Source organism: Chlamydotis macqueenii, chromosome W (genome assembly GCF_036417535.1).
Source record: "Chlamydotis macqueenii isolate bChlMac1 chromosome W, bChlMac1.mat, whole genome shotgun sequence".
Classification (NCBI taxonomy): Eukaryota; Metazoa; Chordata; class Aves; order Otidiformes; family Otididae; genus Chlamydotis; species Chlamydotis macqueenii.
The window spans coordinates 42,935,733-42,960,373 of NC_141592.1; the positions used below are offsets into that span (position 1 = coordinate 42,935,733).

The following is a 24,641-nucleotide window of genomic DNA, read 5'->3' on the forward strand; positions in this document are numbered from 1 at the left end:
AGGAGGGAGAGAGTGAGAGCAGCTTGGTGGGCACCAAGGTCAATCTGCCAGACGTGGTCAATTATTATAGTGCTTAGGTGCCTTAAAATGCTGTGAAATATATTCTAATAAGAGGTTCCTGGAGGAGCTTTAGTCATGGCCTTGAATTTCTAGAGACTTGGACTAATGTAGGAACTCATGTGAGACTGTTAGAAATGAATAAGAAGCACTGACTTACAGCTTCACCTGTGTTTGTGTTTATGACTCTAGTTGGCTCACTTCTGTAAGTCATTATGCGACCTAGTATTTCTTCTGAATGCGGAAGGTGGAATTCTGAATGGTGACAGCTGTATTGTTCTTCAGTTCCTAGAGTGATGCTGGGAAAAGCTGTTTTTTAGACATAAACTTTACAGTGCTGAATGAGCAACATTGGCATGCTGTCATAGCAAAGGACAGAACAGTGTTGCAATAGGTCTATTTAAAGAATAGGGATGTGCATATCAAGTAGTCTCTGTAGAAATTATACTTTTTGCTAGAACAGCATAGAAGTTCAGAGCAGGCCTCCCAGTTTTGGTGTTCCTAAAAAAGAATTGCTGTCAGTGAGCCACAAACTCTACATTCTAAGCTGTAAGGATGCTTTAGAATTTGTATTATGTGGAAGCATGTTGTTTTCTCACTAGCCCTACCATGTTCAAGGGGTTATAGAATCATAGAATCATAGAAGAAGAGAAGAATCAGAGTGCTGATGTCACTGATGCATTTTAAATTACAATATTTAACAGATTTGCTGCGAGTACGGCTGTGAGAGCACAGTGCATCTACAGTGATCTTATCTGTAGTACAAGCTCACCTATGGTGAAAACAAGGATGGGGAAAAGTGATGGTTTGGCAGCACCAAACCAGACTTTGCTTTTCCTGAATATTAGAAAGTTATGTTTGCTAGTGAAAATTGTGTAGTCTGTCTATTCTTTTGGAAGTTGACTCATTGAACAACTTTATAATAGTGGCATATGCACTTTGTGCAGAATTAAAATGTTTATTTTGATTAAATAATGAATGAATTTGGCAGTGATTACATGCACACATATATATATATAAAGAGGTTATATAAATAAAATATTGAGCTATGCTGCTTGAAAATAACCCCTCCTATAACACATCATCTTTTTCCAGATTTGTATTATGGTGGGGAAGCTTTCTCTGTAGAGCAGCCACAGTCTTTTACTTGTCCTTATTGTGGAAAGATGGGTTATACGGAAACATCTCTTCAAGAACATGTTGCTTCTGAACACGCAGAAACATCAACAGAGGTGGTAAGCCGCTTCAGCGTTGTTTTTCAATGACAATGAAAGTATATAAAAATTTCCAGGCAATGAGTATTTTTTTCTTGAAGTATGTGTTCATTTAAATGCTGACTAGGAAGGTATGTACCATACATACATACACCCCCCCCCCCCCCCCCCATGCTGGTGTTTTCCCTCTTGACTCCTTGAGCTACTAACAGTCCCCAACTCAACGATCCTACATCTGCGTACATCATCACCTTTACTTCTCTACAGACTTTCTCACAGCTCGCTCTCAGCAGTCTGAGTCAGGGTTATACAGCTGAGTCCTTGGATCCTTGGTATGCAGACCACTAAATCCTAGTGTTACAGAGAGGGTTAAACTCTTGTAAAAATAAGTAACTTTAAAATATATTGATTTTTTATAAAGTGGCGCTTGCTGTTTCCCTTTACCCCCTACCACTTGATTTTCCTGATGATTTCAACATGGTGCAGAGCAATTATACAGTGTATAATAGACTACTGGAACAATTGTTTTACTTCTGGTTTTGTCAGTAAGTGTCCTCAAGTTCATATATCTAGATCTTACTGTTGCTTGTGCCAGAAGGTCTGAAATTTTTCCAAAGTGTGAGCTGACTTCTTTGCTATGTAAACAATAAAATAATAAATAACTTGGATTTTTATACTATTAGAAATGGCTTGTTCTCATCCTTCATTACAATGTTGAGAAACTACATGCTTGCATTGCTTAGTGTTCAGACTACATTCTTTTTAGAAAAGTCTGTAGCCTGTTTTTAGATTTCCCTTTATGGTGCAGGGGTATGTTTTGTATTTATTTTTAAAGCCCACTTCACTAATTCAACAGTTATGTGTGTTAGCAATCCTAGGTTAAATTCTTGACCAACAAGTTTGGATATCTTTCCAGCAGTGGAGGGTATATTCATGTTTGTGTATGAATACTGTTTCTGCCTGAGGAATGTATAATTATAGAAGGACATTCAGGGAACTGTTGTTTAGTTATTTTTGCTGTAGATTCCTATTAAAAATGTACATGCTTGAGGAAAATTATTAAAAACTTAATAAGTTGTGGAGAAATGACTTGTGATTTTGAACTTGTTTGTTCTGACCTCTAAGCTCTCCTTGCTTCTTGAGAAATTGTGGGGGAAGGAGAATCTCTCTCCTTAGAGACTGCTAAAGGCCTTCTATGAAGGAGTAGTAGAGGAGGTAAAATTGGTCAACCTGTTCTGAGACTCAAAGGTGTCCTGGTCTTTCCTAAGAACATATGAACTGTTGATGTATATTTATTTATTTTTAGAATGAAAACTCCAGTAATTATTATTTCTCCATTATATGATCAAGGATAATGGTTAGCAATACAGGGCAAGTGCAGATGGATGTGGCTGGCATTATGATGACTGTTACTGTTGCTATTGAGTTTCAGTAGAGTGGAGTGATTAACAAATAAAACACAGCATTTAGGTAGAAGTTTTTTAGGGTTGCAGTTCTGAAAATTGTAAGAAATGCCATCAGATATCATCTTTGAGTCAAGTTTCAGAATGACGACATCGATTTTCTGCTACTCACACTTAGCAGATTCATTCTGTATTTAGTAAGGCAGCAACTAGACTGAAGTGAAAGGACCTGGTGAGGTGGGTTAAACTTGGTTGGCTGCCAGGTGCCCACCAAGCTGCTTTATCTCATCTCTCTCCCGCTCCAGGAACAGGATGGGTAGAAAATATGACAAAAAGCTCATGGGTCGAGATAAGGACAGGGGAGATCACTCAGCAATTACCATCATGGGCAAAACAGACTCGACTTAGGGAACCTAATTTAATTTATTGACAATTAAACAGAATAGGACAATGAGAAATAAGAGCAAATCTAAAAACACCTTCCCCCCACCCCTCCCTTCTTCCAAGGCTCAACTTCACTCCCAACTCTTCTGCCTCCTTTTCCCTCCCTGAGCAGCGCAGGGGGATGGGGAATGTGGAGTGTTTCAGTCAGTTCATAGCACTTTGTCCCTGCTGCTCCTTCCTCCTCACACTCTTCCCCTGCTCCAGCATGGGGTCCCTCCCACAGGATACGGTCCTTTGTGAACTGCTCCAACATGGATCCTTCCCATGGGCTGCAGTTCTTCAGTAATAGACTGCTCCAGCATGAGACCCCCACAGGGTCACAGTTCCTGCCAGAAAATCTGTTTCTGCATGGTCTCCTCTCCATGGGCTGTAGCTTCCTTCAGAGCACATCCACCTCCTCTGGTGTGTGGTCCTCCATGGGCTGCAGTGTGGATATGTGCTCTGATGTGATCCTCCATGGGCTGCAGGGGAACAACCTGCGTCACCATGGTCTTCACCATGGGCTGCAGGGGAATCTCTGCTCCAGTGCCTGGAGCACCTCCTTGCCCTCCTTCTTCACTGACCTTGATGTCTGCAGGATTGTTTCTCTCACATTTCCTCACTCCTCTCTCACAGCTGCTGCTGTGCAGCTTTTTCACTCTTTCTTAAATATGTTATCACAGAGGTGCTACCACCATCACTGATTGGCTCAGCTTTGGCCAGGGGCAGGTCTGTCTTGGAGCTGATTGGAACTGACTCTGTCGACCATGGGGGCAGCTTCTGGTGTCTTCTCAAGCCAAAGTCTTTCACATGTGCAGCAAAAAAGGGAGCATGGCACAGATAAACTAATATCGAGAACAGAAATGTTCATATTGTAGTCAGCAACGGTTAAACAGCTATAATAATTATATGTTCCCTCTAATATGCCCTGGTCAAATCTGTCATTATTTCAAACCCTTTGAGTTCCACATTGGGTGCCAAAAATGCTGATTGTGGTTTAACCCTGGCTGGCAACTAAACACCACACAGCTGCTTGCTCACTTCCCCCCTGCCCCTAGTGGGATGGGGGAAGAATAAGAAAGGTAAAAGTGCAAAAACTTGTGGATTGAGATAAAGACAGTTTAATAGGGAAAGAAAACACTATGCACACAAGCAAAGCAAAATAAGGAATTAATTTACTCCTTCCCATTGGCAGGCAAATGTTTAGCCATCTCCAGGAAAGCAGGGCTCCATCAATGCATAATGGTTACTTGGGAAGACAAACACCATAACTCTAAACATCCTCCCCTTCTTTCTTCCCTATGGTTTTTATTGCTGAGCGCAATGGCATATGGTATGGGATATAATTTTGGTAAGTTGGCATCAACTGTCCCAGCTGTGTCCCCTCCCAACTTCTTGTACATCCAGTCTATCTGATGTTGGGGCAGTGTGAGAGACAGAAAAGGTCTTGATGCTGTGTGAGAGTTGTTCAGCAATAACTAAAGCATGGATGTGTTATCAACGCTCTTTTGGTCACAAAGCCAAAGCATAGCACTATATGGGCTACTATGAAGAAATTTAACTCTATCCCAGCCAAAACCAGTATACTTGTATGAATAGGAAGGTGGTGGTAATATGAGAACATATCTAGGAACTGCCAAGTCAACTGTGATGTTTGGAGCCTAACTGGCTTAAGGCTTTTTAATCATCTTCTGAATTTCACTCAAAGTAATATGGTGATCTGTTAATTTTAAGGGATGTTAAGAGAGTAGCTGCCTTCTCCAGCCCAGGATGCCTTTCTGCTCAGCTGCTGAAGCCCAGCTTGGGGACCTGGGGTCTCTGCCCAGGCTGAGGGATGCAGCTGCCACTTTCCCATTTACAGCTTCAACCAGTAATGAAGCTGAGCATGTATTCCAGAGACCTGTACACACACAGAGGACCACAGACACGGTGCTGCCTTCAACAGCACTTACATGTAGAACTTGCATAAAACATTAAGTACAGGCAGTCAAGTCCCCTTCTTCCTCTTCAGTTGGTAGAGATAGAGGGTCACTAGTGAAGGTACACACGATACTCTCTAGATTCACAAGCACACACACATTCACTGTGATCCCTTGAGTACTGGCATGGCCCACTTTGTCTGTCCAGTACCTCTGCCTGGATCCCAGGCACTCTTACCTGCTTCACAGGTCTCCTACTTGCCAGCTAGTCCAGCTTGATGCTCACTAGCAAACACACATGCACGCTCATCACATAGGCACTCTACATTCGCAAGTCCCCCTGGGCATGCCAGCACAGACCCTTGCCTGCTTCATACTCCTGCCTAGACTTGAGGCTCCTCCCTACTCATTAGCTAGTCCGGCTTGAAGTTTGCTAGCCAATACACGCACACACCAGGTTTGGGGAAGATGCAGATATCCACCCCTCCTTTCCCCCAGCAGCTGGCACCAGGCACCACATGGGCTGTGACTGGTGGTCCTGTTCCAGCCACCAGTGCTGGGCCCCTCACTCACACTGGTCCCCTCATTAGCTGTTTTTTGGGACACATGCCATTCCCACCCCAGTGGCTGGAGGCAGAGACCATAAGTTGCTCCAGTAGCTGATGTTTAAGACCCCACTCAGTCCAGTAGCTAACACCACAGGCCAAGGATGCCTGCACCCCTGGTCTGACTGGAGTAACTGTCACCAAATTCACTCATGACAGCCCTTCCTAGTAGCTAGCACTCCAGGCACAAAGTTTGTAGTACCCACCCTAGATCTAGAGAGCTATGTCCCCTCCAACTACTGATGCTAGGACCCTCACTTTTTCCAGTAGCTGACACCACAGGCCCCAGGGGCACCTACAGCCCCAGTCTGGCCCCAGTAGCTGGCACCAAATTTCATTCACACATACACAGGTCTTGCCAATAGCTGGCACTTAGTCCTTGCAGCAGACATACACATTGGGTAGAGAGTGAGATTATACAGAGAGATTTTTAAGATTTAATAAGAAGATATAAGAAGACAAGATGGACTGCGGTGATCAGGCTCAGGGCTCAGCCAGACAAACATACTGACTGGCTCTGTTTTACATGTGACTTGCCCACTTTCTACCCCTTTTTGTCTACCCTCCCCTTTGTTCCTCCCTGCTCTCCCTTCCCCCTGCACATCTCTTCATTGGTTTGTATGGTTCTATTGATTCCCTCACCCCTCCCAACCTGGTGTCAGGGGTCTCCCCCCTAGTTTACAGTCTTATCAGTTGCAAAGTCCAGGTTGATCTCCCTGGAAGAGTAGTTAAGACCTAACATACTGTGTGGAAATTTCTCCTTTCTGGCTTATTAACCTGTCAAACTAATCTGTCAAACTTTAAGGCTGGCCTGCAAAACTGTTGCAAAGGACTTTTAAGGCATGCTTCTCTCAGGTGGATGCAAAGTCATTGGGAGGAAAAATAAAAATAATAAACGAAGATTGCTATGGCAGTAAGTGTCCCTAGACTTTTTTAAAATGTGTGTTTAGGCTTAAGGAAAAGACAAAACAATAATGCCATCTTCCAAAATAGTTAGTAGGAATAAGGAGTTTCTCTTCTCTGCCAAATCTCTACTTGCACGTTACCTCAGTGAGTGGTCTTAGTGGTATTTAATGAATAATTCACATCTGATTTCATTCTCCTTCCTATACTTCTCTGGTGAGATAAATGAGAAGTTGCTTGGGGATTCAAAGAGCAGTAAATGAACTTGATAATGTCATATGCAGGTACATACAAGCAGTAATCCTGTGTAACCAGACATACTATCTGTGCTGGAATTGACATATAAAGACAAATTTGAAAGCTGAAACATTGCAGATAGGATTTGAAAATTTTACTTTTTGGTTTCCATGGTGTTCTTAAAAGCATAATTACAAGGAAAAGTGGATCTTAAAAAGATACTAAAATCAACAGCTGTATTTGAACACATTTACTGTTTTAAACCTGTAGCTGTTTAGATATAGGATTAGAATGTGATGTTTAAAGTATAAGAATCCATGTCAAGTGATCAACTCTGAATTATGTGGTTTGTGATTTGTGTAAAGTTGGTTGGTTTTGTTTTTTTTTTTCTCACTTTGTTGTTTCAGATTTGTCCAATATGTGCAGCATTACCTGGAGGGGATCCTAATCATGTCACAGATGACTTTGCAGCTCATCTTACACTGGAACACAGAGCTCCTAGAGATTTAATATCCTTTCTTAAGTTGAGGGAAAAGGGATATACTATTCCTTATGATCGCTGTAACTACTTGTTTTAACTTCTGTAGTCAAGTGGCTACATAATTTTTGCTTATTTTCTGGAATTGATATTTGGTTATAGGGGATCTGTATGTCTGAATTTTTGTATATGAATATATATTTATATCTATCAGACTGTGAATGGGCTTTAGGTGTAGCTTGACAATGTGAGTGTGTGTTTTAGTTTTATTCCTGACAGCAAAATCTTATAAAGATGTTTTTGATACCCAGCTGCTTCTTTCTGCACTGCAGTTTTTATCCTTCTTGGTCATTAGTTCTGATGTCATTTTGTGTATGGGAAAGCAGTGATCCAGATCCAATAGTGTATTATAGATAATTACGAGACTGAAAGCAGTAAATTTCACCAAAAGCAAATGTGTTAAAGAAGGCTTTGAACTTTGAAATGGAGTGATTTTAAGTGTTTGATTAGTTTTATCACCATATTTCAATAGGATAGTTTCAGCCTGTTATTTATTGACTTTTTTTTTCTAAAAGCTATAACTAGAAGAGCTATCAGGAGACTTCCTAGGGATTGAGGCTGTCTTTCAGTTACCTGCAGATTGTAGTGATATAACTACTCTCGATGACCGAAGAGCTCAAACTGTCAACTTCTTTACACTTTAAGTACAATTTTCTTTTCTGTTACTTGGTCTTAGGAATAGTGATGTGGCTTGGTTTTTCTGTACAAATACCTACAACATAATTTTAGAAGGTACTTTTTCTTCATTGAAGTACAGGCCATCATGAAAAACTCTTGTTAAGTGATGTCTATAAATTATTTATCTGTATCTCATTGAAAAAAAAACGCTCCTAGTGTAATTTGATAGTGCCTTTTTGTTTAGGGCTTCTGTGGTAGTTTAGCCCTGCTTGGGACCAGACTCACTCTCACTCCCCCTACCTTCCGATGGAACAGGGAGAGATAACACAAGGAAAAAGGTTCGAGGTTTGAGATAAGGACAGGGAGAGATCCTTAAAGTTACTGTTACAAGCAAAACAGACTCCACTTGGGGAAAACTATTTGTTTATTATTAAAACCAAAGCAGGATAATGGGAAACAGAACAAGGTAACTTCCCCCCACCCCTCCCTCTTCCCAAGCTTAAATTTATATTCAATTATCTCTACCTCCTTCCCCACCCCTGAGCAGCACAGGGGGGAAGAGGGAATGGGGGTTACAGTCAGTTCATCACATGTCGCTTAACACCACTCCTTCCTCCTCAGGGGAAGAACTCCTCACATTCCTCCCCTGCCCTAGCGTGGGGTCCCTCCCACAGGCTGCAGTCCTTTGTGAAACTGCTCCAGCGTGGGTCATTTCTTCCATGGGATGCAATCCCTCCAGAACAGCTGCCCCAGCGCAGGCCCTCTATGGGCCACAGCCTCCTTCAGGCATCCTCCTGCCCCGACCTGGGGTCCTCCACAGGCTGCAGGTGGATCTCTGCTCCCCCATGGGCCTCCATGGGCTGCAGGGGGACAGCTGGCCTCACCATGGGCTGCACCACAGGCTGGAGGGGAATCTCAACCAGGAGCAGCATTACTGCTCCCCCTCCTCCTTCACTGACCTTGGCATCTGCAGCCGTTCCTCTCACAAGAAATTCTTCACAACCAGCTCAGGCAGATGCCTCTCAGGTTCTCTTCACATCTCATCTCCTCTCCACTTCTTGCAGCTGGGCTGGGCCTAGTCGGGCCCCAATGGCCGCCCGGCAGGAGGCTGGAGGGTGAGGCCTGCAAGGCCCACAAGGCTCGTGCCTCCCCGTCTCTGCCCCCGCTCCAGCTTCTTCACATCTTCTCTTCTTTTTTTTTCTGTTTTCCCCTTCTTAAATACGTTATGGCAGAGGCATTATCAGGGCGTATTCTGCTACCAATTGGCTCGGCCCTGGCCAGCAGCAGGTCCGCCCTAGGCCCGGCCGAGTCCACTGGACCAAGGGGAAACAACTTCTAGCAGCTTCTTACTGAAGCTGCTACCGTAGCCCCCCTTCACTAAACAAAACCAACATAGCTTCTTAAAAGAAAAAAAAAAGGCCTAACAACTCAAGTTCATTATATCTACTGCTTGCAACATTAGAGGAAATGGTTTCACTTTGGTTGTGATCTGTATTTACAGTTAAATTTGTTAGCATTTAAATTGTCAGTCCCAGTTACACAGTGAAAATAACTTCCTGTTCAAGTGAATGAGGTGTTGGATTAGAATTCATGCTTGTGGAGCTTTTCCTCCTGCTCCCACATCAGTGACATCAGATAACTTTCAATTGGGAAATATCTGTTTATTACTAGATACGTAAGAGCTGGAGAAATCGGAATAATCTTTTCAGTTACTGAGAAAGGCCACAGTGTCAGTTATTACAAAACTGATGGGAGAGGAGCTTTATAAATTGGACCATGTTATAAGTAATTATAGAAAATGCATGTGGAAGTTTCTGTACAGCATTGCTTTAGCAATCAGTGTTGCCAAGTCCAAAAACTTGATAGGGAAAATTTTTCTGGTCTAGCTGTTCCATGTTCGATGTTATTTCATGTCTTAGAATCATATAGTAGTTAGGGCTGGAAGGGACCTTTAAAAGCCATCTAGTCCAACCCCTCTGCCAGGAGCAGGGACATCTCCAACCAGATCAGGTTGCTCAGAGCCCCGTCCAACCTGGCCTTGAATGTTTCCAGGAATGGGGCATCCACCACCTCTCTGAGCAACCTGGGCAAGTGTTCTACCACTCTCACTGTAAAAAATTTCTTCCTGATGTCCAATCTGAATCTACCTCCCTCTATTTTGAAACCATTACCCCTTGTCCTATCACAACAGGCCCTGCTGAAGAGTTTCTCCCCATCTGCCCTTGGCTTCACCAAGGGCAGATCGTGCCTGACCAATTTGGTGGCCTTCTATGACGGGGTGACAGCATCGGTGGACAAGGGACGAGCAACTGACATCATCTACCTGGACTTGTGCAAAGCTTTTGACACTGTCCCGCACGACATCCTTCTCTCTAAACTGGAGAGACATGGGTTTGATGGACGGACCACTCGGTGGATGAGGAATTGGCTGGATGGCCGCACTCAGAGAGTGGTGGTCAACGGCTCAATGTCCAGGTGGAGACCAGCCACGAGTGGCGTCCCTCAGGGGTCCGTGCTGGGCCCGGCCCTGTTCAACATCTTTGTCGGTGACATGGACAGTGGGATAGAGTGCACCCTCAGCAAGTTCGCCGACGACACGCTGGAAGGGAGGGATGCCATCCAGAGGGACCTTGACAGGCTGGAGAGGTGGGCCCGTGCCAACCTCATGAAGTTCAACCAGGCCAAGTGCAAGGTCCTGCACCTGGGTCATGGCAATCCCAGGCACAAATACAGGCTGGGCAGAGAATGGATTGAGAGCAGCCCTGAGGAGAAGGACTTGGGAGTGCTGGTGGATGAGAAGCTTAACATGAGCAGGCAATGCGCCCTTGCGGCCCAGAAGGCCAACCGCATCCTGGGCTGCATCAAGAGGAGCGTGGCCAGCTGGTCGAGGGAGGTGATTCTCCCCCTCTACTCTGCCCTGGTGAGACCCCACCTGGAGCACTGTGTCCAGTTCTGGAGCCCCCAGCACAAGAAGGACATGGACCAGTTGGAGAAGGTCCAGAGGAGGGCCACAAAGATGATAAAAGGGCTGGAGCACCTCTCTTATGAGGACAGGCTGAGAGAGTTGGGGCTGTTCAGCCTGGAGAAGAGGAGGCTCCGGGGAGACCTGATAGCGGTCTTCCAGTACCTCAAGGGGGCCTACAAGAAAGATGGGGAAAGGCTGTTTAGTAGGGCCTGTTGCGATAGGACGAGAGGTAATAGTTTTAAAATAGAGGGGGGTAGATTTAGATTAGAAATTAGGAAAAAATTTTTTACGATGGGAGTTATAGAACACTGGAACAGGTTGCCCAGAAAGGTGGTGGAGGCCCCATCTCTGGAAGCGTTCAAGGCCAGGCTGGATGAGGCTCTGAGCAACCTGACCTAGTCAGGGATGTCCCTGCTCCTTGCAGGGGGTTGGACTAGATGACCTTTGAAGGTCCCTTCCAACCCTAACCATTCTATGATTCTAAGATCTTTCCTGTAGGCCCCCTTGAGGTACTGGAAGACCACTATAAGGTCTCCCCAGAGCCTCCTCTTCTCCAGCCCCAATTCTCTCAGCCTGTCCTCATAGGAGAGGTGCTCCAGCCCTCTGATCATCTTCATGGCCCTCCTCTGGACCCTCTCCAACTGGTCCATGTCCTTCTGATGTTGGGGGCTCCAGAACTGGACACAGTACTCCAGGTAGGGTCTCACCAGAGCAGAGTAGATGGAGAGAATCACCTCCCTTGACCTGCTGGCCACGCTCCTCTTGATGCAGCCCAGGATGTGGTTGGCCTTCTGGGCTCCAAGCACACATTGCCAGCTCATGTTGAGCTCATGCAACTCTCGTCCACCAGCACTCCCAAGTCCTTCTCCTCAGGGCTGCTCTCAATCCATTCTCTGCCCAGCCTGTATTTGTGCCTGGGATTGCCCCGACCCACGCACAGGACCTTGCACTTGGCCTGGTTGAACTTCATGAGGTTCTCACGGGCCCACCTCTCCAGCCTGTCAAGGTTCCTCTGAATGGCATCCCTCCCCTCCAGTGTGTCAATGGCACCACACAGCTTGGTGTCGTCGGTGAACTTGCTGAGGGTGCACTCTATTCCGCTGTCCATGTCGCCGACAAAGATGTTGAACAGGGCCGGGACCAACACAGACCCCTGAGGGACGCCACTCGTGACTGGTCTCCACCTGGACATTGAGCCGTTGACCACCACTCTCTGAGTGCAGCCATCCAACCAATTCTCTATCCACCGAGTGGTCCGTCCATCAAACCCATGTCTCTCTAGAGAGAAGGATGTCATGCCGGACACTGTCAAATGCCCTGCACAAGTCCAGGTAGATGATGTCAGTTGCTTGTCCCTTGTTCACCGATGCTGTCACCCCGTCATAGAAGGCCACCAAATTGGTCAGGCACGATCTGCCCTTGGTGAAGCCATGTTGGCTGTCACCAACCACCTCCTTGCTCTCCATGTGCCTTAGCATGGTTTCCAGGAGAATCTGCTCCATGACCTTGCCAGGCACAGAGGTGAGGCTGACCGGCCTGTAGTTCCCTGGGTCAACAGCTAAAACTAAAAGGAAGAAAAAGGGAGTTAGATTTCCCCCCACTCAGTTGCTAGCAGTTTAGGAAAGGATATTGTCTTCTGTGTAGCAGTTAGAAGCGTTTTTTAAGCTGTTTTAAATGGCTGCACATATTTCTTGTGAAGAATCCTGTGCAGCCATTGCAAGTTATCACCTTTATCCTTGGAGACTCTGGACAGCTCTTTAAATTCCAGTTTCTTTCTTAAACAGTTTTCTACAGTTTTACTGTTTAAAGGATGAGTTTAGTCTTGACCATGTAAATAGTTCTAGCTTGGTTGCTTTCAGTATATGTTTGCAATGAGTTAAGAGTTCCAAATTCTTTTCTAACCACAGCGTAGTTGAGTGAGACATCAATATACTCTTAACTAGTATTTAATTAATGTTTATCTTAAAAACACTTTGAAAGGTGCAGTTAGCAGGCTACTAAAATCTTTTTCTAAATGAGACCAAGGCTGGAATTTTTCAAATTATATACATTAAGGATGTTTTAGTTATCTTATTTCTCAAGTTTTCTTTTAAAAAATCCCAGAACGGGGGCATTTTTCTGTCAGATGTAGCTATGGAAAGCTTCCCAAACTGTATGAGAGCACTAGTCAATCAGTAAAATATTAGTGACAATGTTCTGTCACTAGCAGTATCCAGTATCAACTGATTCAAAGGAGGAACAAACCAATCTATTCTAGACAACTATATTCTGTCCCAAGGGAGATTCCCCCCCCCCCCCCAACCCTGCAAGTGATATGTTTTATAGTCTATACCGTAATAGTTTTGAAAGAGTCAATTCTTCCTGAAAGTATTTATTATAGTAAGTGGATATTCTTACTTGCCAAAAGAAGTCTAATAATTTTTCAGTCGTAAATTTCTCAACTCAGTAATATAATGAGAAAATGAATTCTACACCATAATTGTACATTGTGTGATAAGTCCATTGGGCACCAGTCTGATACAAATAATAGATTTTATACAAGTGATAAACATGCTGTTTTTGAAAATAGGAAAATTAGAGATAAGGTGAGTCCAAGTACATTATTTCTTAGCTTAGTTAATTACATTAGTGCTTCTTAAGATAAAAGGAAGCTTTAGCTAGACTGTCTTGGGAGAACTCATGTTAACACTGTTCTGGGAAAGATCATCTTTAAATGATTGGCTGATAGTCTCTTAGTATGTATGAAAAAGCTTATATTTCAAGTCGTACCTTTTATAGACATCTAAGAAATGTGGGAAATAAAGAAAGTGAAAGGGCTTGTTTTCATAATTGGAGCAAGTGGAATTTGTGTGGAGAAAGAGAGGGAAGATGAAGCAAAGGGGTATGACAGAAGTGCTGAATCCTCTGTTGACCTGCAATTCCTTGAAGATTGGAGTGAGTGAAATTCCTTGGATAAAAGTATAAAATGCAATAATTACTGTGTGCTCTTAATAGGAATGGCAATAAAACTTTGTAGATTATTTTCAGTATTTAAATACCCTTCTTTCCCTATTTTGATGTTAAAATCCTTATGTCTGTTGAGTAATGTATTCTACTGAGTATGCATCATCAGTTTAAATTATCTAGTAGAAAACTTTGATCCAGAAGGCAGGAAGTCCATCCTGACATTATTTAGACATGATAAAAAGCCTAGGAAAGATGAATTTTGTGCAGGTAGCCCTGGGTGCCTTGAGTTCAGATCTATACGTCTGACTGGCACCATAGCTATGATTGCATTATGCTTATAAAGTTGAATTGTTGTTTTATGAATGAGGAATAGTGTGTTGCTTGATTATTCCACCTAATAAATGTTCTTGCTGTTTAATACTTAATAGCAAAAGACTTTTCTTAACTGCTTGGTTATGATGAATCTAGTGGCGTTCGGCACGTACGTAGAATGTTTCACCCAGGCCGGGGTTTGGGAGGCCCCCGTGCACGTAGATCAAACATGCACTTTACTAGCAGTTCCACTGGTGGGCTTTCATCTTCTCAGAGTTCATATTCTCCAAGCAATAGAGAAACCATGGATCCTATAGCTGGTAAGAGCTGTAACCACTGATTTTAGCTCAGAGTCCTTAAATAGATTTGAAGCAAAATCCAAGATTATAATAGTTGCCTTGTTTTTCTGTATTTTGAAAAAAATATATATATATGCTTCCCAATGTCATAATTGATGGATGTTTACTAATAAAAAGTATCCTTAATTGGATTGTCTACAGGGATTGAACCTGGAAGTTCTGAAATGAAAAACACTGCTCCTTTAGCTTGTGCTTTTAAATGTAGAGACTTCTAGGCTCATTCCCGTGACTGACTAGGCTCATTCCCATGACTGACCTGTCTACATGTGTTATCAAAGAATGGTTGAGGTTCGAAGGGACCTTTCAAGATCATCTAGCCGCCCCCCCCCCCCCCCCAGCAGGGCAGGGCCACCTAGAGCAGGTTGCCCAGGACAATGTCCAGTCAGGATTTTAATATCTCCATGGATGGACTCCACAACCTCTCTGGGCAACCTCTTTCAGTATTTGACCACCCTCACAGTAAAAAGTGTTTTCTTGTGTTCAGATGGATTTAGTTTGTCTTAATTTGTGCCTATTGCCTCTTGTCCTGTCAGTGGGCAATACAGAGAAGAGTCTTGGCTCCCTTTCCTTCATTCCCTCCCATCAGGTATTTATATACACTGATAAGATTCCTCCCCCTTTTCCAGGCTGAAGGGTCTCAGGTCTCTTAGCCTCTCCTCATATGATATGTATGTATGTATTTTTAAATGTAATTGTTTCTAACCACCATTACCTACTTCAGTGCATCTAGCTTTAATTTGCCCTGTGCATAGAGAGAATGAATCTCTAGATTCAATCTCTAGATTCATTCTAGACTAGAGATGAATCTTAATTATTTTAGCACAAACCAAGTGCTGTACTTGAGTTCATCAAGATGAAATTGGTTCAATTGGAATATTATTGACAGACATTTAAAATGTGCAACCTCAAGCTGACTGACACAAGTAACTCACAAGGCAAAGGAGACTGGACTCTTGTCTCTGCTCGGGGCAGAAGGAAGAACCTTCCCCTAAAATGCCCCTACATAACTGAGACGACACTCTGGGGTTGGAGAACGAAGAGCACATGAGTAACAGACAAGATCCAGGAAAAGCTGACCATGCAAAGTTGATCGAACCATCCACCCACATTAGAACCTGTGCCACCAGAAAAGCACATAAAGTATTAGTAATGGGAGACTCCTTACTGAGAGGCACGGAAGCATCCATTTACCATCCAGACAATTTCTCTAGAGAAGTTTGCTGCCTACCAGGAGCTCACATTCGTGATGTCACTGAGAGGATGCTGAGCCTGGTGAACCCTACAGATTATTATCCGTTCCTACTATTCCACATAGGATCCAATGATTCTGTGATGAGGCAACTTAGAACCATCAAAAGAGACTGTATGTCCCTCGGAGCAACATTAAAAGGATCTGGAGCGCAAGTGGTGTTTTCCTTTATCCTCCCAGTCAGAGGAAGGGGTTCAGGAAGGAGAAAATTAATTGAACAGGTGAATGCCTGGCTGCGTGGCTGGTGCCATACTCAAGGTTTTGGCTTCTGTGATCATGGATCTACCTTGGAGAAGCTGAGTCTGTTAGGAGCTGATGGGATTCACCTGACCAAGTGGGGCAAGAGGGTCTTCACCAACAAGCTGGCTAGACTTACAACTTTATAGTCTTTAAACTAGATTTAGCATGGGGGAAGGAGATGGAGTTTTGAGCACCAGACAGGAGCCAGGGGCCGCTGATGTACTAGGAACTAACAGAGAAACACCTGTGAAAAGCCTCAGAGGAATTAGGGTGTGTTCCTCTAAAAAGGTGACAAGGCTGATAGGCTAGCTGAAGTGCCTCTATACCAATGCACACAGCACGGGTAACAAAGAGGAGGAGCTGGAAGCCACTGTGCAACTAGAAAGCTATGATGTAATCGCTATAGCTGAAACATGGTGGGGCAAATCACACAACTGGAGTGCTGCAATTGATGGCTATAGGCTGTTCAGAAGGAAGGAGGGATGGGAGGGGTTCCCCTTTATGTTAAAAAAAAAAGTGACTGCAGAGAGCTGCCTTTTGAAAAACAGTGATGATTAGGTTAAGAGCTTATGGGTAAAAATTAGGGGCCAAGCCAACAAAGGAAGCCATGTGGCTGGTGTTCACTATAGGCCACTTGATCAAGGGGAGCCTGTTGATGAAGCGTTCTTACTTCAACTACAGGAAGCATCACAATCGCAAGCCCTGATCCTGTTGGGAGACTTCAATCACCCTGACATCTACTGGAAAATTTGGATATTTTTTTAATCCAGATGATAGCCCGACCAGAGGGTTACTAGACCTGTTGCTTACCAACACAGATGAACTAATTAAAGAGGTCAAAATTGGTGGCAGCCTGGGCTGCAGTGATCATGCCCTGGTGGAATTCATGATCTTGAGAGCTATGGGTGAGTCAGAATCATTAATTTTAGGAGAGCAAACTTTCAGTTGTTTCAGGAACTAGTGAATGAAACCCCCTGGGAAACTGCCCTCATGGACAAAGGAGCAGAAGAGAGCTCTTTAAGGACATTTTTCTTAGAGTGCAAGAGCTCTCGATTCTCATGTATAAAAATCAGGCGAGGAAGGCAGGGGACCAGCATGGCTGAGTAAGGAACTCCTGGTCAAACTAAAGTGTAAGAAGGAAATGCACAGGCAGTGGAAGCAGGGACATGCATTCTGGGAAGAATATAGGGATGCTGCCCAGATGTGTAGGGATGGGATCAGGTAAAGTAAGGCACAGCTGGAGCTGAATTTGACAAGGGGTCCAAAGAATAATAAGGGCTTCTACAGGTACCTTGGCTAGAACAGGAAGACAAAAGAAATTGTACCCACCCCTGATAAATAAGACATGGGAAATAGTGACAACCAATGTGGAGAAGGCTGAGGTGCTCAACAGTTTTTTGCCTCAGTTTTCAATGGTAATCTCTCTTCTCACATCTCTCAAGTCCCTGAGTCTACAAGCAGGGATGGGGAATGAAGTCTGTCCCATTGCAAGAAAAGATCAAGTTTGAGGCCACCTGAGGAACCTGAACATACACTGGTCCATGGGACCTGACAAGATGCATCCCAGGGCCCTGACTGAATTGGCTGATGTAGTTGCCAAGCCATTCTCCATGATATTTGAAAAGTCATGACAGTCAGGCAAAGTCCCCAGTGACTGGAAAAAGGGAAACATCACACCCATTTATAAAAAGGGTAAAAAGGAGAACCCTGGGAACTACTGACCTGTCAGCCTCACCTCTGTTCCTGGGAAGATCATGGAACAGATCCTCCTGGAAGACATGTTGAAACATATGGAAGGCAGAGAGATTATTAGAGACAGCCAACATGACTTTAGCAAGGGCAAATCATGCCTGACTAATCTGGTGGTCTTCTACGATGGAGTGACTGCATCAGTGCACAAGGGAAGAACTACGGATGCCCTCTATCTGGACTTCTGTAAGGCCCCCACAACATTCTTGCCTCTAAATTGGAGAGATACAGGTTTGATGGATTTACTGTTAGATGGATAAGGAATTGTCTGGATGGCCGTGTCCGAAGAATTTCAGTCAATGGCTTAATGTCCAAGTGGAAACCAGTAACGAGTGGTGTCCCTCAAGGGTCTCTACTGGGACCGATACTAATTAATATCTTTATCAACAACATGGACAGTGGGATTGAGTGCAACCTCAGCAAGTTTGCAGATGGCACCAAGCTGAGTGGTGCAGTTGATATGCTAGAAGGAAGGATTGCCATCCAGAGGGACCTTGATAGGCTTGAGGAGTGGGCCCATGAAGTTCAACAAGGCCAAGTACAAGGTCCTGCATCCAGTGTGCATCCAACTCTGGGGTCACCAGTACAGGAAAGACATGGACCTGTAGAATGAGTCCAGAGGGCCACAAAAATGGTCAGAGGGCTGGAGCACCTCTCCTATGAAGCCAGGCTGAGAGAGTTGGGGCTGTTCAGCCTGGAGAAGAGAAGGCTCCAGGTAGACCTTATAGCGGCCTTTCAGTATTTAAAGGGGACCTACAGGAAAGCTGGAGAGATACTTTTTATCAGGGCCTGTAGTGACAGGACAAGGGGCAGTGTTACAAACTGAAAGAGGATAGGTTTAGAAATTTTTTTACGATGAGAGTGGTGAGGCACTGGAACAGGTTTCCCAGAGAAGTTGTGGATGCCTCATCCCTGGAAGTGTTCAAGGTCAGGTTGGATGGGGCTTTGAGCAACCTGATCTAATGAAAGATGTCCCTGTCCATGACAGGGGAGGGTGGAGTAGATGATCTTTAAAGGTCCCTTCCAACCCAAACTGCTCTTTGATTTCTGTGTCATATTTTGATCATGTTTAGGAGAATTTTCAAGGGGAAAATGTCTCATTTTTAACTTCCAACAATGGCACAGGCATGTTTTTAAGTTTTACAGATATAATCTGTAAGTATTTTTTCAACTTTGTGATTTTCAAGAATAAGTTCTCTATAAAGATGTAAAAATAAAATTTTACCAAGAAGTTGATTTTAAAAAGATCTATAATTTGTTCTAATGTAAAATCTTAAGACATTGATCTTACACTTGTATAGTGAAAGATGATAAGTGTCAGGGAGACTTCAGAACTTCCTGCACTTATCTAAGTTCCTGCTCTTATCTGCCTTTGCTTCAGATCCTGGAAGGGCATGAATGTTTAAACTGGAGCATCTTATTGTCAGGCTATGATTCCTTGAGAGGCAGTGAACCAACTTAAGAGTACGTTGCTTTTGAAAGAGGAAGCTGCAGCTCCACCCCATCCCCCCACCTCCCTTTCTATAGGCATAGTTCCTTTGCCTCTATTGTGCTGGCTACTCTTCAGGCCCTCTTTGAGCTGATTTAACTCTTTGAATGAAAAATAATAGAAAAATTATTTTGGAAAAAAATTATTTTGGAATTGACCTCTGCAGTTTGTCTATTTCCAACTCCTTTCTCAAAGGAGGTCTATTTAGATCGGGTTGATCAGATTGCTCAAGGCCTCATTCAGTTGAGTTTTGAATGCCTCCAAGGACAGAGATCCTACAACCTCTCTGGGCAACCTGTTTTAAAAACCTTAATGTTTTAAAAGCGGGGAGTGGGAGGGTTACAAAAAAATAAAACCTTTTGGATATAATTGTAATTTCCCATGTTCCCTTGTCTGACTCTTGTCCTATTGCTGTATGCCTCTGAGAAGAGTCTAGCTTAGTATTCGCTGTATCTTCCAGTCAGGTAGATTTAGACAGCATTAAGATATCTTCCAAAGTATTCTTTTCCAGGCTGAACAAGCCCAGTTCTCCCGCTCTTTCCTCATGTACTGTGTTTCAGCCTCCTGATCATCTTGGTGGCCCTCCACTGGCCTTGCTCCATTATGTCCATGTGTCTCTTGTCCTGGGGAGACTAAAACTGGACACAACACTCTGGATGTGGCCTCCCCAGTGCCAAATATAGGGGAAGAATCACTTCCCCGGACATGCTGGCTGTACTCCTACTACTAAAAATATCCAAGCAAAAGAGGATGATCAGAGGGCTGAGAGAGTTGGGGCTGTTCAGCCTGGAGAAGAGGAGGCTCCAGGGAGACCTTATAGCGGTCTTCCAGTACCTCAAGGGGGCCTACAAGAAAGATGGGGAGAGGCTGTTCAGTAGGGCCTGTTGTGATAGGACGAGGGGTAATGGTTTCAAAATACAGGGAGGTAGATTCAGATTGGATATTAGGAATAAGTTTGTTACACTGAGGGTGGTGGAACACTGGCCCAGGTTGCCCAGAGAGGTGGTGGATGCCCCATCCCTGGAAACATTCAAGGCCAGGTTGGACGAGGCTCTGAGCAACCTGATCTAGTTGGAGATGTCCCTGCTCCTTGCAGGGGGTTGGACTAGATGACCTTTGAAGGTCCCTTCCAACCCTAACCATTCTATGATCTTAGTGAGTTAAGTTAGGTCATAGGTCTGTAAAGCACTAAAGTTGGTTGAAGAAGGGAGAATGTTTGTGTGTCCTGCAGTGCGAGACTTCCTCTTACCATCGCAGTGGGTGTTAGTTCAGCTGAGTTAAATGTGAAGTGACTGCCTTGGTTTGTTTCAGCCTCACAAGGCCTTCCCATTTAGGACCATGTGTAATTAAATGGTATTTCTTTGAGTCTTGTATTTTTTGGGGGCATGGGAGGGGTTGAGTAATTTGTTTTTTACATTCAGAGAATGTAGTGCAGCCTGGCTGGGTGTCTGTGTCATGCCAAGCCTATGTCTCAAATTCACATCTGCTATCAGGGTTCTGTTAAGCTATACTCAAAGTGATTTTACAAACAGTGAGGATAAATACATGTCTTACCTGTATGTTATAAGTCTTCCTTTGTATTGGAGTAATACTTAGTACATGCTACCAGAAGTTAGAACTTGTACTTGTAACAGACCTGTGAACATTATTTATTTATTTTTCTCCTTGTGATGATTATCAGTAATTAGTGAAATAAAATATTATTGGTAATCTTGATATGATTAGCTGTGCTGATTAAAAGTGACTTGAGCATTTGCTGTTGGCATTCCAAGTGTTCCTGATGCAAAGAGCTACTGCATTGTGCTTTATTCCCCTAAGAAAAGCCTAGTTTCAAAGGATTATTTCTTGAAAGTAAGATGGAGGAAAATTTTTATGACCTGTAATAACAACTTGCAGCTTTAATGAATGTTGGATGGATAGAGGAACAAAATAGTCTACTACTTCTGCTCTCCTTGCATCAAACACAACAAAGTAGTACTCACAACTTTGTGTGGAATATAATCTCTAGTAAACCACTGAGCAATAACTTATTATTAATGTTTATTTTGTGAAATGCTTAGCATGGACAGAATTTGTCAGTCTTGAACTTTGGAGGAAAGAAATCCAGGATAGATTTATTTATTTATTTATTTTATCGTTAGAATTTCTCTTTTTCCAGCAGAGACTGAAAGTCTCACAAAAAAAAAGCCCTGCTGTGGTCAAATATTTTTCATATAATACAACATTTGAAAAACCTTTCTGAACTGAATATTTTCTAAAAATGTCTGAAATGATGCTGTAATATTTGCCTTTTCTGCAGCAGAACTTCCCTCTGGAATATGCACTGAAGCTGCATGGGGGGATATAAAGAAGACATCACCTGAAGTCAGAATTGAAGTGGTTTCTTAGTTCAACTATTTTGACTTGAAGATAAAATTTTAGAGTATTACTGCACAGAATATTGATTATATGGTATTCCACATAGGTTGACTCTTATTGATTTAAAAAGCTTTAAGCTTTGACTTATTTATGCACAGTTTTTTTACTCTAGATTATTCTTAATCTTCCTTATCCTATGGGCTTTGAGACATGGGATGCTTGTAATGGATAGCCCATGAAGCTTTTCAAATCAATACGATTTTTTCATTAATTTCATTGATGAAAGGTTTTAGAAAGCAAAGGAATTGATGTAGTGGTATTTAGGACATATTTATGCTGTTGTGTGATATGTATTTAAGCAGATTTCACTGTAGAAACTTCTCTCTTTTCTGGCAGAGCTTTTATCTCAGTTATCAGGCGTGAGACGTTCTGCAGGGCAGCTCAATTCTTCTGGCCCTTCCGCTTCTCAGTTACAGCAGCTGCAGATGCAACTGCAGTTGGAGCGACAGCATGCACAGGCAGCAAGACAACAACTGGAGACTGCACGCAATGCAACTAGACGCACTAACACCAGCAGCATCCCCACCACACTTACACAATCTATAGCAGCAACCAATACATCTAACACAGAAAACAATCAGAAGATTATACAGAATTCCCAGTTCCTTCTTATGAGGTAACTTATTCTATGATTTTAATTCTTCTGCCATTTCTGTTTTCCTTGTTCCTATTATGGACATAGAGTTCAGTGAAACTACTGCCAGACCCCTACTGAAGTTTGGAGTTGAGATACTATGCTTTTGTTTGCATTTGTAACATCTCCTCTTCAACCCTGCTGTGTGTTTGTTCCTAGGCAATGAATAAATATTACTTGCTGGTTTTCAATTTGAAGAGAAACATAAGGGGTATTACTTTGGTAAACTGTGCTTGTTTACCCTACTACTTCTGATAAAACAAGAGCCTTTACAATGATAGGCTTCAAACTTTTATGCTGATAATGTGAGGGGAGAGAACTTAAAAGGTAGTTTTATTTAATAGGAAATGAATCTTTAATGAAGGCTGAAGGTTGAATAGAGGTTTATATATAAAGCATTTTGGATGAAAAAAGCAAATAAGGAATGTGCTATTAATAAGCAGAAGACATATCCGTTTCAGAAAGTATAGTTAGATCCTATACTTCTATGAATAGAATAGTTCAGTTGGAAGGGACCCACAATGATCATCTAGTCCATTCTGCTATAGAAGAGTTGTCCACTCTTATTCTAGCTGTTTTAAGAGGTTTAGAATATAGATTTTCTGGATTTGGGGAGGGGGGGGATGTATTGAGAAAGAGCACGGGCATTTAAACAGTTTCTGTGGCTAGAAACCTGGGTTGGGACAAGTTATTGCTGTCATGCTGATTTTTATCAAATATCTCAATCAAAAACTTTTTGAAAATAATGACTTTAATGAAAGTATCTGCAAATGTCAGTCACTGATCTTGTGAGCTAGGATAGAACTGGAGCAAGCAATTTCCTTGTTTCTATTAGGTGATAGTGCATGCACTGATAAGTGAAGTGAACAGTGTACTGTGATTTGGGAATCTCTGGGCATTATGTGTGTAGTAATGTATTTTGTGTCAAGCTTGCATTTAGAAGTTGTTCTGGGGACAAAATGAGCACTTAAGGGATGACTAGAGAATTTTAACACCCCTTAAAACAAAACCCCTCTGAAGGGAAAGAAACTTCAGAAATAGCTATTTTTTTTTTCCTTCAGCCTTAGAATTCATTTCTATGAAGTTTTTTTTTAAGCATCTAGGAACAAGTTTGTTAAATGTCTGTATTCTTGCATCAGGAGTGCCAGGTTTTGTCAGATCTGTACATGTCAAAAGAAGTGCAGCAGTACCTAGGTTGTTTCTCAAAGGAATGACTTTCAGATGTTATTCAGCATGCATCAGTCCAGCTGTTTAGGCAATTAGTGAAAGCCCATTTTGTTGATGATACTACTAAGCCTGTCTTCTCTCTTTCTGTGATGCTATGCAGATTGAATGATCCTAAGATGTCAGAAGCAGAGCGTCAGTCAAAGGAAAGCGAACAGGCAAATCGCAGCTTGTTTGTTCAAGAGCTTCTACTGTCCACTTTGATGCGGGAAGAAAGTTCCTCCTCAGATGAAGATGAACGGGGAGAGATTGCTGATTTTGGTGCTATGGGCTGTGTAGATATTATGCCTCTAGATGTTGCTTTAGAAAACCTAAATTTAAAAGAGAATAATAAAGGAAACGAGCCTCCTCTTTGATGGCATCCCACTTTGCAGACAATGTCCTCTGTGCTGTATTTGCCAATGAAAGTGGACAACAACTGTCTTGGGCTTGTTTTGGTGATTGTAATTTCAGGTCTGTCACTCTTGTTACATTGTGTACATTCAAAGGAAGAGAGAAAAGATATATACGATAATCATTTCCACTTAACCAATTTTTATTTTTAGCAGGCAAATATAGGTTCCAGTGTGGAGAAAAAAGCTCTGCGTCCTGTAGCTTGACGTGCAAAAAGCTCTCCTAATACTCCACATTCAAACTGAAGAGGAAAAAATGAAAAATCTCTAATGAAGCTGCTGTGTGTATTTATGAATATTAATGAATAAAAATTGCTTGGATGGTTTACCTTAACCACTGCATGATTTTTTTTTGCAGCGTGCATGAGTGTTAGTGACCTTGTCATTTAAAAAAATGTAAGTACAAGGAGTAAAACTATAAAACCTCCAAATTTTCCCATTATTCAAAGGTAATGTGACAAAAAAATGATTAATGCTCACTAGCAGTTTGTGGCCGTGAAGTAGCCTTTGAGTAACACATGACCAATGACCTTTTTATGTGCTCTCCCTGCGTATCAATGCAAACTCTGCAGTGGGCTATATTTTTGCTTCCAGAGTGTGATGTTTTGCTGTATCGTGACCACTGTGTTGCCCTGTTAGACATCATATCCATGTGGAACTGAACTTTGTATTCATCTGTAGGAGACAAAAAACAAGGGCCACTACTGGAATCTACCACAAAGGGCTTCTGTGTGCCCTAAAACCAAA

The 24,641-nt window shown here is 42.9% G+C and overlaps 1 protein-coding gene across 1 annotated transcript in view; it reads left to right on the plus strand.

Moving 5' to 3' along the window:
• Nucleotides 1–24,228, plus strand: part of LOC147596709 (E3 ubiquitin-protein ligase KCMF1-like) — a 54,328-nt gene extending 30,100 nt beyond the window's left edge. The window contains exons 3-7 of the mRNA XM_086769605.1: nucleotides 1,153–1,292; nucleotides 7,169–7,270; nucleotides 14,286–14,460; nucleotides 21,981–22,260; nucleotides 23,606–24,228. Of these exons, the coding sequence (XP_086625731.1) occupies nucleotides 1,153–1,292; nucleotides 7,169–7,270; nucleotides 14,286–14,460; nucleotides 21,981–22,260; nucleotides 23,606–23,858 (950 nt within the window). The 3' untranslated portion in view covers nucleotides 23,859–24,228. The remainder of the gene's footprint in view (nucleotides 1–1,152; nucleotides 1,293–7,168; nucleotides 7,271–14,285; nucleotides 14,461–21,980; nucleotides 22,261–23,605) is intronic.
• The last annotated feature ends 413 nt before the right edge of the window (nucleotides 24,229–24,641 follow it).